Raw genomic sequence first — 16,543 nt, 5'->3', positions numbered from 1 at the left:
ACAGTTTAAAAGTTGATTCTACCACTGAACCAGTGCTCACATGCTACTAAAGTGCGTTGTGCCCGCTTCTCTGGAGAGAAGCGTAATAAAGGATTCTTCATTCACTCTGAGCTTAGTTTCATTTTTAACTAGAAGGCTTTATTTCTCTAAGGCCTTATTTCTACCAGTCAGAGAAATAAGAACAAAAAACATATAATTAAGTATGGGTCATGAACACAGAATAATCTATTAGGGAAACTTAGTATATTACATGAAGGCAAGAGATGGGCAATTTAAGAAACATTTAACTTTTCAAGTTTTCAGATCCAATTTTCAAGAAGCCTTGGAACTGGCAAAAAAAACCAAGCCCCACAAAAAGCAGTATTTTAAAACAATTCAAATTTCTCAAAATCAAGAAAAAGTAGCTGATAAGAAAACATGAAAACTGAGAACAATAGTTTCTAAAAAAATAAACATTGCAGAAAAGTATTACAGATAAAAGAACATAGGGCCAGAAAAATCCAAAAGTTAAACTCTTATCTTTGACAAAAGGTAAACCCAAGTTAAAGAGGTCTACCTAGCTTCTAGTACAGAATAAGAGAACTTGATTGACAAGAACTTTTTTTTTTTAATTTAGTTGGAAGGGACCTCAGAGGGCATCTAGTCCTAAAAATACACAATAGAAAATCTCTACTATGAACATACACAACTAGTTCCTCCAGCATTCTCCTTTAAGACCTCAATGGGAGAGGGATCCCTGCAACTCTCCAGACGTTTCACTCTATTAAGCACAGCCCTAATCTTGGAAGCTGAGATACTTTATAACTTCTACCCACTCTTCCTGGCATGGCCCTCTTAAAACAACCAAGATAAATCTAATTGCTTCTTCACATGAAAGCCCTTTAATATCTGAAGACAATTACCACCTTCCCCATGAATCTTATTTTTTCCAGCTTAAATATACTCAATTTCTTCAGCCAAGTCTCATATCAAGGTCTTTCACTATTCTGGTTCCTCTAGACCATTGGAGAGTATCAATGTCCTTCTTAAAATGTGTCTTTTACAAAATTTTGTCATCTTTTACAATCTGACAGGTATGAAATTTTTGCTTTAATTTATATTCTCTTTATTATTGAAAAAATTCTTTCATATGGTTGCTAACTTCCATTCCTTTATTTGAATACTGCCTGTATATGCAGCACCTCTTCTCAGGTCAGTCTCCAACTCTTCCTCATAGGCTGTGTCCCAGGGGGCTCCCCAAGTGTGATCCCAAGGCTTGCTCACTCTCCCCAATGATGGTGCAAATACTTGTGAGAGAGCATGCCCTATGTTGATGGGGAGAATGGCCTGTAGCAAATATTTTTACTATGCTATCTCATTAAATGCCTTTGCTTTTTAATTGTTTCTTTTGATTGCTTATGGAAAAATTAAACCATTCATTGGGGGTTCATAAGCTATTATTTTTAGTGGACATGGACACAGAGACCACACAGAGTAGTTATTCATACTGGCGGGTACTGGGGGAGGTGACCTTGGTATACACATTTAATATCCTTTACTCCTGTTCTTTTTTTACTGTAGTTCCTTGTTGTTGTCCACGCATACTTAACGATGAAACTTTTCATTGCCCTCTGAGGGATGATGCTCAATTTTAAACTTCAGAAATTGTAAAATTCCATTGATCAAAGCTATACTACAATATAAACAGAAGCCACAGAAATCATCTACATGCTTATATGACACTTAACAAGAATCAAATCAAAGTGGAATTAGGAGAAAGGTCCTTTGCATATTTAGGAACTTTAAAAATTATAAATATGAATATGGATAATATATTAACATGGACAGACCTGTGCAAAGGGTAATAGGTTGAGGACAGCAATACATTGACAACAACTTCATATGAAAAAGAAAACAAAGCCAAAGACGGAATATCAACTGGACTCCTAAGAGGATAGAGAGCAAATGTACTTTGTTACTTGCGATATATCTAGTGTTAATTTTTTTACTGTTCAGTACAATACATTAAGGATTTATGTATGACTTCTTTTTCACTTAGCACATTTGATCATTTTTAGACAGTTAAGTTTATAAATTAGAATATATTTTTAAAGAAATGGAAAAGTAAGGCCACGTGTTCTAACAGTTTGAGCAGAGAAGATACAGCTAGAGCCTTAAAGGAAAAAAACCCTCAAACGTTTGGGAAAGAAGACAGGTAGTCCATAAGAACAAAAAATCACTGGCAACAGCAAGGACCCAGATGAGATGATGTACCGGAAAGTTACTGTGGATAAAATCAGCTCAATTTTGTGGCTTCATCCATCAATGCTAAGAGTGGAACAACCTGACAGAGCCCGTGAAGTCTCTCAAACATTTTAGCCCTGATGAGAATAAAATGGTTGGTTAAATCATCTAACTGGCATAGCATGAAATTCAACAAGTATTTATTAAGCTAGGATATGGTATATGAAGTCAAGGCTAGGTATGAAGGCAGGAGAAATCAGTGTGCAGAAAAACAGACTGGAAAATGGACTATCAGAGGAACCAGTGGTCACTGACAAAGCCAAAGTTCAGATTCAATGTAAAAGAGTAGGAAAGGTAGAAGGGAAAGGATCACAGACTAAAAAATATAAAGGACTTGAAAGATTAGATAATCCAACTCTCTTGATCTTACAAAAAAATTGTCTATGATGTAAATAAATACTCCTTAATTTATCTCTTCTATAAATTTAGTTTTTCATATATCTAATTTTCTTAGAATGGGGCATACTTAAATAAGCTTAAGTTCTAAAAACTGTTCCCAAATTTCACAAAATTAAGGACAACTCTTCTAAAACTCAGATATATAAAATATATACATGTGTACACATATGTATATACACATGTTGCATATATGTGTGCATATGTGTATTTATATATAATGTATACACATAAAATATATATGTAAATGCAAATATTCCTCCAGAAAAAATGGTCATCAAGACCTCAATGATTCCTTTACTTCAAAGGAAAAAAAAATCACAGTAACTCAAATTTTCCAATTCTATCATGGCTCAATATATCCATGTGGTATCCAATGATTCACCTGGTGGCAGATACTAGCAGAAGCTAGAGTTTATCAAGGGTTTCAGGACCAAAGAAAAGAGAGGAGAAAGGTCATGTACTGAACCATACAGTGCCAGTGTTTTCATCTTGGTCATTCTCAAAAAATGAAATCTATCTTATCAAATCAATGGTTGAAAAGAATTGGCTAAAATAACAACAATGTGCAATTAGTAGTCTTTCCCATATTATATCTAAAGATTAAAGCTGGTACCCTGAACAACCGATCTGATCAGAATTCTCAAACCCCTTTATCCATGTATGAATACATCTTAGAAACAAGAGAAAAAGAAATTTTTAAACTTTGGAAAGTGGTATGTGTTCAAAATACTTTACATGAAATTTCGTTACTTGATTTACATTCAACCAGTGCTTTACACCATATAGAAATTTGCAATTTTACAAAATGCTTTCACACATTCAATTTGATCCTTTACAATAAAAACAAGTAATTTTTTTCAAACTTACTTCATCAATGAAGACATGAGTGAATTCTGCCAAACTTTTGGCACCAACTATTTTCTGAAGCAGCACACCTGTGGTCATATAAATTAACTTTGTATCTTTGGTTGCTATTTTCTCTAGTCCAACCTAACATGGGAGAAGAAAGAAGGAAACCGGAAGTTTATATATTTAAATGGTTCCTGTCAATTACTAAAAACTTTTATCATTTCCATTTTTGAGTGAAGTAATTATCTTGCATTTTTTATCATGTCTTTTATCATCCAGCATAAAATTCAGTGGCAGGTCAGAATAAAATTACAGTGCTGAATTCCTCTGTTTGGAGCCTGGTTTACCTAATCACAAAGGCACCATACTTCCTACGAGCAAAAAGTGTCTTGTTTTGTTGGGGGAAATTTTGTTGTCAGTTTTTTTTTATTTTGTTTTGTTTTGTTTAAAGCCTGGCAACACTGAACATTCAATCACCCATTTATTTGGAGAAAAATAAAAATGGTGATTAAAATTTGTTGTTTTTTTTTAAATCATATTTCTGATCCATAAATATCTGGTAGAATTCAAAGGTTTGCAAAATGTGTGCTATACTATTATGTGACATAGGCTAAGGAATTAAAGCAGAAATAAAAATTTGCTTGCTTTCTACAATAAACTTACCTGATATCCTACCAAACCACCTAACGTCCAAGATCTCTCTTTACTAATCCATCTTGCAATGCTACTGGCACCTATTTTCCGTGGCTGAGTAACTACAATGTTGCAGTATGTAGAACCGTGTATATAATAATCCAAGACATACTGAGGAAGCTGAGTGCTTTTTCCACTACCAGTTGCACCATGAATAATTACAACTGAATTGCTTTCTATCAAGGAAATAACCTGGAATTACAAAGAAAAAAAAAAATCAGCGTTCTCTTCAGTGAACAAAAATGGAAACTATTATCCATGTAATAACAATGTATGCTTACAAAACATAAGATCAAGTGGCTAGAAAAAACCTTAAAGATGATCTAGTCAAGGTGCTCTTCAACTTCTTTGTCATGGACTCCTTTGGGTATCCTGTAATGTCTAACACTTTCTCAGAATAATGTTTGTAAATGTATAAAATAAAACACATGGGACTACAAAGGAAATTAATTATATTTAAATATAGTCATCCAAATATTAAAAATCAATGCAAGCTCAAACCAAATAAAAACTGAGTTTTAATTATTCAGTTTTGTATTATCTATGCTACAATCTCCACTGGTAAATCAATATACTTAAAATAAAATCTAAAATGTTTAATGGAATAAGATTCTTTAGAATCAAAAATAATCTACTAACATAGCTTGCCTGCCACTGTTAATAAAATTACCTAATATGCAAATATCTTTGCTCTGTAAGTACATAAAAAATGTACTTACTGGATAACTGCTTTATAAGAAGATTACACCAGAGATACTTTATCAAAGATTTTCCACTTTTACATTTATAGATCTTTAGCCATAGAAAGGGTTTTGAGAAAAAGGATGTGTCAGAGGTAAAAGACCAAATGCAAATGAAAGTTAAAAGTGAAAATTTACAAAAATTAAATGAATAAAATAAACTTATACATTGCTTAAATCCAGGGATAATATCTTTTATGTCGTTTACCCTACAATGTGAAACACAATGCCTCTAAACATGGTAGTGGATGCTCAGTAAATATTTACTGAATAAAGACATAACACCGTTATACTATGTGACTGTTTAGAAAAAACAAAATTAAGAAGTACCATAGTATTAGATGAAGTGCTAGACTTGGGAGTTAAACAGAGTTGGGTTACACTTCTATCTCAGATACTTATTTATTGGGATCTGGGCCCCAGAAAGGAAAAACCCTGGACTTTCCCACCTGGCCAAATCTCTGGCGTTCCCCTGAGGCTATAATCTCATCAACTGGCCTTTCGTTGTGGCTACACCCAATCTCCCCTCCATTGTCTTACCTCCCTATGGAGGCTGGCCATTTCCCACCCTTAATCCTAGCTAGGCTCCATTCTCCCTTGGTCACGAGGTCCAGGTCCCAGGAGTTCTGTTCACCCCAGCTTACTGGCCACCCCTAGGTCCCTCCCACAGGCTTTCTATATATAAAGTCCATCTTGTCTCCATTAAGGTGCTGAGATTCTTAAAATCTAGCCACTGCTCAGATTCTCATAATTTAGCCACTGCTTAGATTCTTATAATCTAGCCACTGCTTACCCATGTTCAGACTCTTTAAGAGTCTGCCCAATATGACAATGTTCAATAAACCTTGTCTTTGACTGAAAGAAGGCTTGCGTCTAATTCCTTTGGGCAGGACTCACGTGTTGTGATTTTGGGGTCCCAGCACCCCTGAACCCCTAAACTGCATCAGTATGACCCTAGGCAAGTCATAACCTCTCTGGGCTACAGTGACCTACAAAATGAAGGGAATGAACTCCATGACCTCAAAGGTCCCTCCCAGCTGTACATCTATTATATATCTAAGGTTACATCTTAATTTAAAACAAAGTTACATTTATCTTAAAATAAACTGTTTACCTCTTCCTTACACCGATTTATAGGCAAATCAGGATATTTGTAATTTGTATCTGGGATACATGGCACACTGCTTGATTTATATAAAGGTTGCTTTGGACCTGGGAAGAAAAACAATGGGGAGAAAAAACAATGACATTTTAAAAAATTCACATTCTAAATGCTTGTATAAATATGAATATGCTCCTCCCTCCCCATGCAAATTAACACTTTTTCAGGATAGAAGACAACTTAGAAAATTCACACACTATTTTATTTACTTAAATTTAAACAAGATGGCTTAAAAATTACATATTGCTTTAAGGTAATTATCCCTAGTTAGCACTATGGGCTTTTAGCAACTTGGCGTAAAAGAGAATTTATTAATTGGCACAAATTAAAACAAAATTTATTACTAAAAAATAGCTTCTTTGCATAAATCTAAATTGCATAAATCCTAAGTTGTTACCTATTCCCCTGCTTCAAGAGTCAGTCAGTCAGTCAGTCAAAAAGTCATTAAGTACACACTGAGTATCAGGTACTATGCTAAGTTTGGAGACACAAAGCACTCCCTGCTCTCAAAAAATTCAGTCTAATGGGGATAACAACACAACAACTATCTATGTACAACTACAATATAAACAATAAACAATGGAGATGAAGTGGGAAGGCACTACCACTAAGTGGGTCTAGGAAAGGATTTTTGTGAAAGGTGGGATTTTAGTTGGTTCCACTGTTCAATCATATGGCATGATTTCTAGTTTCATCATCTTGGTCATTCTTACAGATGGCCTCTAGCTTACAAATATTAATTTTAAAATGTGATCCCTGATGGGGGATGGGATTCGAGCTGGACCCCTGAAAGTATAAGACCATGTCTTTGGGACCTGGACCCCAAAGTCCCTGAACCCAGATCTCTGGTGTTTGCCTGAAGCACCTGGCCCTTCCCAGTCAATAATCCTTTTAACTGCCTTTTCATTGTGACCCTCCTTGTCTGCACCTGGGCCCACCTAAGGCTCTCACCCTTAATCCCATCTAGACCCCTTCTCTATTACCTCCAGGTCACCCCAGGCTATTGGGCACTCCCCAATCACATCCAGATCTTCCCACAGTCTTTCAGTATAAAAGTGTCCATCTTGCCCCCATTAAATTGCTCAGATTCTTAAAGTCTGGCCCACTTGTATTGGTGTCATAAACACACAGATTCTTAAAATCCTGCCCTTAAAATCTCACCCTTTTCTATTGGCAATACAATAAACCTTGTCCCTGACTGAGAGAAGGCTCCATTCTTTCAAGGCAGACTGTGACCTTTTTCCCTCAATTTCAGGGTTCCCAGCACACCTAGACAGCAACAATCCCCAGATGAACACAGTCCTCTAGACATTGTATGACCAGGGCAAACTGGTAGTACCATCACATTTCTTGTCACAGTGGACAGAACACAGGGCCTAGAGGAAAAAAATTATACTGCAAAATGCACTCAGAGTTCATCAGTTCTGTCTCCGGAGTTGGGCAGCATTTTTCATCACAAGTGCTTTGGAATTGTCTTAGATCATTGTATTGATCAGAATACCTAAGTCTTTTATGGTTGATTGTACAATATCGATGTTACTGTGCATAGTGTTCTCCTAGTTCTGTTCACTTCATTCTGCATCAATTCATATAGGTCTTCCCTGGTTTTTCTGAATCCATCCCCCTTGTCATTTCTTATAGCACAATAATACTCCATCCCAATCACACATCACAACTTGTTCAACTATTGCCCAATAGAACTTCCTAATTCTTTGCCACCACAAAAAAGAACTGCTATAAATATTTTGTACATATAGGTCCTTTACATTTTCTTTAATCTCTTTAGGATACAGACCTATTAGTGGTATTGCTGGGTCAAAGGATATGCACAGTTTGATAGTTCTTTGGGCACAGTTCCAAATTCTTCTCCAGAATGGTTGGACCAGTTCTCCACTGCATCTGTAGTATCTCTATTCTTCCATAAGGCAAATCACTTTGAAAGCTAAGTGGAGAATGTACTAGAGCAGGGAGAAAGATGGCTATTGCAATAGTCTTAAGTATTAGGTAATGAGGGCCTGTACCAGGGTGGGTTAGTTGGTTGACTGTTGTGCTTCATTTTCTAAGAGGACCAAAATGACATCACTATGCTAGAGTCAAAGTTTCAGTGTGTCCAACTGTGGTTGATCTGACCAATATGAGCTCTGAATGCTCTGCCACAGGTCAGACACAAATAGCCCATGTGAACTTTGAGGTGGATTCTCCAAGTTTGCATATCTTGTGTTTCTCTTGAGCCATTTCAATTCTGCTTTGCTCACAGAGCACAGCATCTTCTCTGATGTGGGCACGCCATGCTGACCGGTCCTGTGCCAGTGTCTCCCATGTCACACAATCAATTCCAAAGTTCTTAAGGGAGACCTTGAGAGTGTCTTTGTATCGCTTCTTCTGACCACCATGTAAGTGCTTGCCCTGTGTGAGTTCTCCAAATGATGAGGTTTAGGGGTGCTGGGACCCCAACATCACAACACATGGGTCCTGCCCGAAAGAATTCGACCCAAGCCTTCTTTCAGTCATATTAGCCAGACTCTTAAGGAGTTTGAACATTACCCGTCATATTGGGCAGACTCTTAAGGAGTCTGAACATTAGTAAGCTAGATTTTAAGAATCTGAGCATGTGGCTAGATTTTAAGAATCTAAGCAGTGGCTAGATTATAAGAATCTGAGTGGTTTAATGGAGATAAGATGGACTTTATATACATTAAGACTATGAGAAGGATCTAGGGGTGGCCAAGTAGTCTATGAGGTAATAGAATTCCAGGGACCTGGACCACATGGCTAAAGGAGAATGGAGAAGCGGCCTGGGGCCATCGGGAGGTCCACAATGAAAGGCCAGTTGATGGGATTATAGCCTCAGGGGAACCCCAGAGATTTGGCCATGTGGGAAAGTCCAGGGTTTTTCCTTTTTGGGGTCTAGATATCATCCTCATCACATAAAGCTGGCTTTTTGGCAAGCACACAGTAGTGGCAGTATCAAGGCAGGATATAAGCAAGAGATGCTGCAGCAGGATTTGCAAATCATCAGATGTGGGGAGGAGAGTGAAAAAGACTGTAGATTATAAATTAACATCTAGGTTGCTAGCATAGATGACTGGGAATTCTGCCAACCTTGACAATAATATATTTTTACAAATCAGAACTACAGATTATATTTATTCAACAAAAAACTGGAATAATATCATCTACATCTTACAAATAATAAGGATTAGACAAATTAAAGGCCTTTTAAACAAAAAATTTTGTTACTATGAATTGACAGCTCATTCATTCTAACATTCAAATAAAGTTTTTAAGTCTGTTTTTCTTTACATATTTTTAAAAAATGAGAAATTGAAAAGGCTTTAATTGAAAAATTAACTCTGAAATCTTTCTTTCTCCCTGATTCAGTATGTAACCCTCACCCTCCCTATCAAGATGTCAAGTCAGTCTTCTCCTCTCATACTTCTCATTTCCTTCTATCCAGTATCCATTTCTCTGTCTATTCTCCCTATAATTTTTCCATCATTTTCTCCTACCCCCAAAACCACCTCTCTCCTTTCAGTGGCTATGAAAATGGAACTAAGTTTTAAAAATTATCTTCCATGTTTACTAAATAAAGTCTGAATTTTATTAAAATTCAGTTAATTAAATATTTATTAATCATGAACATAGAGCACTGTGCTAAGAGGTCAGAATATAAACAAAGTTTAGATGTAACAAGGTCCTTATGATCCTCATGGATGGGAGTGAGCTCAATTTTTTTTTATATCTTTTCTAAAAAATTTACTAAGCCTAAATTCAGTTTCTACAAACTGTAAAAGGTCAGATTCCAAGAGCTTCTGTGAAACTTCATTTTTCTTTTCTTTTTCAAGTAAACAGATCTTTTATTCCATTAGCATAGGAAGACCCAGGTAAGCTAACACCTCATACAATGCAAATTCTGTAATTTAGAGTATGCTTAGGGCAAGAAGAGGTCAAAGGACCTATGATCTAGCCATCGCAGTAAATTACATTATAAATGATCCCTTACAGTTCTAATACTCTAGGATTTAGGACCTCTACATCTATGATACTTCAATTTATAAACAGTTGTTACATTACTAGATAAGCCACCAAATAGGTATTCCATTGATAATGTAGCTAAAATACAATTATTTAAAAGGTGCAATACTAGCAAAACATTTTTAAACTTTTGTTCTCCTTAAATACTGGCAAAATTAAACGAAAATGTCGAGGTCAGATTTGGGAGAGTGGTTTAAGTATGAAAGAATTCACTTAGACCTCCTCTGTAGCCATTAATTGGGAGCTTTATTTAACGTGTAAGCAGCATGGGCCTCCTTAGCAAGAAAGCAAAATGAGACCCTGGTATTTGGGGGAGTTATGTTTACATGAGGGTTTCAGAACGATGATGTAGTTTTAAAAGTTTTTATGGGGTTTAAAGATTAAAGACAGGACAAGAAAGGATTTTACGACATAGGATGAAGGAGACAAAAGGAATTCTTCATGGTTTAAAGATTTAAGGGCAGTAGGACACAGGTTAAAAATTACAGGACAGGACTCAGCTTCCAGAAGCCAAGACGGTGAATTAAGGAGTAAGTTGCTCTCACCCTCCCTCATTGAGCCCTGAAAGCCCAGAAAATATAGACGCAGGAAAAACCATGAGCCAGCAAAAAGACAGGGCACAGCAATCTTGTACCCCAGGAAACCTGGGGGATTAACAGGAAAGGCCCCTCTTGCTCTGAGGGAGGGGGAGCCGTACAGGACTGTAAGCGTCCCAGCAAGCCAGCAGCAAGCCCCACTTCAGCATACCAAGGGGAGATACTGAGATTCAGGTTGGTGGAGCAGCAAATGCCAACACCAGGACCCCCGAGAACCTCAATACAGGATGAGGAACTGGTAGACACCAACTTGAAAAACCAACACGGGCAATGGTGTTCTCCAATATCAAAATCATCCAGTGCCTCAACACAACTCTGGGAGGCACAACCCCAAAAGGCAAAGCTCAAGGCTGACAGAAATCCACAAGCATCAAAACATCCCTGTGCAAGATTGGGCCAGCAGGAGTCAAACATTCAAGTGCAAAGCCCTGGTGAGCAGGAAAACAAGCTCGGGTAAGTGCCCCCTTTGCTCCACCAAGAGAACTCAACATTTTTTTTTTTAAGTCAAGAAATAGGCAAACATCATGAACAAAAAGCAGAAATGGAAAATGACCAGATTCTTATTTGGAGAAAGGGAAGATCAAGGCACAAATTCATAAGAGGACAACATTGTTAATATACCCAAATCCAAAATCTCAAAGGGGAATATGAACTGGTCTCAAGTCCAAAAAGCCTTCCTGGAAGAGCTCAAGAAGGATTTTAAAAATCAAATAAGAGAGACAGAAGAAAAACTGGGAAAAGAAATGAGAGGTATGCAAGAGAGAGTCAATAGCTTGAAAAAGGAAGGCAAAATTAACTGTAGAAAACATGTCTTCAAAAAGTAGAATTGGCCAGATGGAAAAGGAGGCACGAGAACTTAAAAAGTAAAATGGGCCAAATGGAAAAGGAGGTACAAAATCTAATACAAGAAAACAACTCCTTAAAAATTAGAATGGGGGCAAGTAGAAGCTAATGACTCTAAGAAAGAGCAAGAATCAGTCAAACAAAAACAAAAGAATGAAAAAATAGAAGAAAATGTAAAATACCTCACTGGTAAAATAACTGACCTGGAAAATAGATCCAGGAGAGACAATTTAAAAATTATTGGCCTAACTGAAAACCAAGACAAAAAAAAAAAGAGCTTGAACATCCTTCAGGAAATCAAAGAAAAATGCCCTGAGTCCTAGAACCAGAGGGTAAATTAGTCACCAAAAGAATCCACCAATCACCTCCTGAAAGAGATCCCAAAATGAAAACACCAAGGAATATTGTACCCAAATTCCAAAGTTACCAGACCAAAGAGAAAATACTGCAAGCAGCGAGAAAGAAACAATTTAAATACCACAGAACCACAGTCAGGATTACACAGGACCTTGCAGTTTCTACATTAAAAGATTTGAGGGCATGGAATACAATATTCCATAAGGCAAAGGAGTTTGGATTACAACCAAGGATCAACTACCCAATGAAACTAATCATAATCTTTCTGGGAAGGAGATGGACATTCTACAAAATAGGGACTTCCAAACCTTCCTGATGAAAAAACCAGAGCTCAAGAGAAAATCTGACCTTCAAATACAAGACTCTAGAGAGACATAAAAAAGTAAACAGGAAAGAAAAAACAACAACAATAACATTATTAATAAGGGCAAATTGTTTATATTTCACAAGGGAAGAAGACATTTGCAACTCTTAAGAACTGTAATGTCATTATGACATTTAAAAGGGGGTATACTTTGAGGGCATGGGTTCAAGATGACTTTGATATATGATGGTAAAAAAATCTAATCAAGTGGTGAAAAGTACTGGGAGAAGAAGAAAGGAGGAGGCAGACAAGGATAAATTACATCACACGAAAAGGCACAAAAACCAAATATAGCAGAGGGAAAGAAGGAAGGGAGATGAGCATTGTTTGAAACTTACTCTCATCAGATTTGGTTCAAAGAGGGAATAACATAATCAGTTAGGTATAGAAATCTAACTTACCCTATAGGAAGTAGAAAGGGTAAAGAGAAAAGAAAAGTGAAGGGCATAATAGAAGGGAGGGCAGAGGGAGGGAGGCATGGTTCAAAACAAAACTCTACTGAGGAAGGAAATGGAAAAAGGTGAGAAAAAAACATAATCATGGGGGGCGGGTGACACAGGAATTGTCACGGGGCTGCGCCCTGCCTATCGGAGTCCTGGCTTCCAAGCAGGAAGTTGAGGGTCACAGTCTGTTGTGTGAAAGCAAGGAAGTCTTAACTGACCTCTCCTCTGTGGACACGCAGCAACCATGGCTGGTTCGGCTCTCCTCTGAATGGCTAAGCGTCCCGTGCACATCCTGTTCACGACCCTGACCCGAGGCATGCATGCTATGAGGGGATCTACTGACTGGCTGTAGGGCTCTGATCATGCAATCCCAAGGTGCCTTGAGGGCTATAAAGGTCACACCCAGCTTACAATAAACAGGAGCTTCTGCCACCTTGCTGTCTCCCGCCTCATCCATGCGTTACTCTGTAACTCTCCGGGTTACTGAGCACTGCGGTGGTCTCATGCTCTCCACTGCAGCAACCGCGAGGGGGGAGGGGGGAAGGCGGGGATAGGATGGAGAGGAAGACACAGATAGTAATCATAACTGTGAATGTGAATGGGATAAACTCTCCCATAAAACAGAAATGGATAGCAGAGTGGACTAAGAACCTTAATCCTACAGTATGTTGTTTTCAAGAAACACATTTGAAGCAGAGGGACACATACAGGGTAATGGTAAATGACTGGAGTGGAATATATTATGCTTCAGTTAAAGTAAAAAAAGCAGGGATAGCAATCCTGATCTCAGACAAAGCAAAAGCAAAAATAGATCTAATTAAAAGAAATAAGGAAGGAAACAACATCCTGCTAAAAGGCACCATAGACAATGAAGTATTTGCATTACTAAACATATATGTACCAAGTGGTATAGCAACCAAATTCTTAAAGGAGAAGTTAAGGGAGATACAGAAAGAAATAGCAAAACTATACTAGTGGGGGACCTCAACCTCCCCCTCTCTAAACTAGATAAATCTAACCACAAAATAAACAAGAGAAGTTAAGGAGATCAATAGAATCTTAGAAAAGTTGAATATGGTTGACCTCTGGAGAAAACTGAATGGGGACAGAAAGGAATATACCTTTTTCTTGGTGGTACATGGCACCTACACAAAAATTGACCATATACTAGGGCATAAAAACCTAACAACCCAATGCAGAAAGGCAGAAACATTAAATGCATCCTTTTCAGATCATGATGCAATAAAAACAACATGTAATAAAGGGCCATGGAAAGACAGACTAAACATTAACTGGAAACTAAATAATCTAATCCCAAAAAATGAATGGGTCAAACAACAATCATAGAAACAACCAATAATTTCATCCAAGAGAATAACAATAATGAGACAACATTCCAAAACTTATGGGACACAGTGAAAGTGGTCCTTAGGGGAAGTTTTATATCTCTAAATGCTTATATGAATAAAATAGAGAAAGGCGAGATCAATGAATTGGACATGCAACTAAAAAAGTTAGAAAAATAAAAAATTGAAAGTTCCTAATCAAATACCAAATTAGAAATTCTGATAACCAAAGGAGAGATTAATAAAATTGAAATAAAAAAACTATTGAATAGATAAAACTAAAAGTTGGTTTTATTTAAAAAAAACAACAAAATAGATAAACGTTTGGTTAATTTGATTAAAAAAAAAAGGAGAAAACCAAATTACCAATATCAAAAATGAAAAGGATGAATTTACCACCAATGAAGAGGAAATCAAAACAATAGTTAGGAGCTATTTTGCACAACTGTATGCCAATAAATTTGACAATCTTAGTGAAATGGATGAATATTTACAAAAACATAAATTGCCCAGATTAAAGGAAGAGGAAATAAAATACTTTATCCCATGTCAGAAAACGAAATTGAACAAGCCATCAATGAACTCCCTAAGAAAAAATCTCCAAGGCCAGATGGATTTACAAGTGAATTCTATCAAACATTTAAAGATAACTAATTCCAATACTATATAAACTATTTGGGAAAACAGGTAAAGAAGGAGTCCTACCAAATTCTTTGTATGATACAAATATAGTGCTGATACCTAAACCAGGAAGAGCCGAAACAGAGAAAGAAAATTATAGACCAATTTCCCTAAAAAATATAGATGCAAAATTTTTAAATAAAATATTAGAAAAGAGATTTACAACAACTTATCTTGAGGATAATACACTATGACCAGGTGGGATTTACACCAGGAATGCAAGGCTGGTTCAATATTAGGAAAACTATCAGCATAATTGACCATATCAACAACAAAACTAACAGAAACCACATGATCATCTCAATAGACGCAGAAAAAGCTTTTGACAAAATACAACACGCATTCCTATTAAAAACACTAGAGGGCACAAGAATAAATGGATTCTTCCTTAAAATGATAGCTAGCATCTAACAAAAATCATCAGCAAGTATTATATGCAATGAGGATAAAATAGAAGCATTTCCAATAAGATCGAGTGAAACAAGGATGTCCATTATCACCACTGTTTATCAATATTGTGTAAAAATGTTAGTTGTAGCAATTAGAGAAGGAAAAAGAAATTGAAGAAATTAAGAATAGGCAAAGAAGAAACAAAGCTATCACTCTTTACAGATGATATGATGGTATACTTAGAAAATCCTCGAGAATCAAGTAAAAAAATACTTGAAATAATAAGCAAATTTAACAAAGTTGCAGGATATAAAATAAGCCCACACAAATCATCGGCATTTCTATATATAACTAACAAAGCTTAGCAGACATAGAAAGACACAGAAAGAGAAATTACGTTTAACATTACTGTAGACGCTATAAAATATTTGGGAGTCTGTCTACCTGCCAAAACAAACCCAGAAACTATATAAACACAATTACAAAATGCTTTTCACACAAATAAAATCAGATCTAAATAATTGGAAAAATATCAGTGGCTCATGGGTAGGCCGAGCTAATATAATAAAAATTACAATTCTACCTAAATTAATTTACTTACTCAGTGCCATACCAGTCAAACTACCAAAAAATTATTTTACACAGCTAGAAAAAACAATAACAAAATTCATCTGCAAAAACAAAAAGTTCAGAACATCAAGAGAACTAATGCAAAGAAAAGCAAGGGAAGGTGGCCTAGCTGTACCAGATCGTAAATTGTATTATAAAGCAGCAATCATCAAAACTACCTGGTACTCAGTGGATAGAGCACTGGCCCTGGAGTTAGGAGGACTTGAGTTCAAATCCAGCCTCAGACACGTACTAGCTGTATGACCCTGGGCAAGTCACTTAACCACAATTGCCTCAAAAAAAAAAAAAAAACCTACTTGGTCCTGGCTAAGAAGTAGAGTGATGGATCAGTGGAACAGGTTAGGTATGCAAGACACAACACTCAATGACTATACTAATCTACTATTTGATAAATCCAAAGACTCCAGCTTCTGTGATAAGAAATCACTATTTAACAAAAACTGCTGGGAAAATTGGAAAAGAGTATGGCAGAAACTGGGCATAGACCAACATCTTACACCCTATACCAAGATAAAGTCAAAATGGGTACACAATCTAGATATAAAGACTGATATTATAAGCAAACTAGAAGAGCAAGGAATAGTTTATGACTTTATGACGAAACAAGAGATAGAGAACATTATGAAATACAAAATGGACATTTTTGATTACATTAATTTGAAAAGTTTTTGCACAAATAAAGCCAATGCATCCAAGATTAGGAGGGAAGCAGAAAACTGAAAAACTTACAAC

General features: G+C 36.5%; 1 protein-coding gene across 1 annotated transcript in view; it reads right to left on the bottom strand.

The window, feature by feature from the left end:
- The window catches only part of TDRD9 (tudor domain containing 9), a 232,373-nt gene that overhangs the window by 141,460 nt on the left and 74,370 nt on the right, over positions 1-16,543 (bottom strand). Inside the window, exons 4-6 of the mRNA XM_027849264.1 lie at positions 6,079-6,176; positions 4,195-4,416; positions 3,550-3,672 (exon numbers count right to left, since the gene is read on the bottom strand). Of these exons, the coding sequence (XP_027705065.1) occupies positions 3,550-3,672; positions 4,195-4,416; positions 6,079-6,176 (443 nt within the window). The remainder of the gene's footprint in view (positions 1-3,549; positions 3,673-4,194; positions 4,417-6,078; positions 6,177-16,543) is intronic.

Source organism: Vombatus ursinus, unplaced genomic scaffold (assembly GCF_900497805.2).
Source record: "Vombatus ursinus unplaced genomic scaffold, bare-nosed wombat genome assembly UNPS02007284.1, whole genome shotgun sequence".
NCBI lineage: Eukaryota > Metazoa > Chordata > Mammalia > Diprotodontia > Vombatidae > Vombatus > Vombatus ursinus.
Note: the sequence above shows the minus strand (reverse complement) of the source record. Positions and strands in the feature narration are given on the sequence as shown.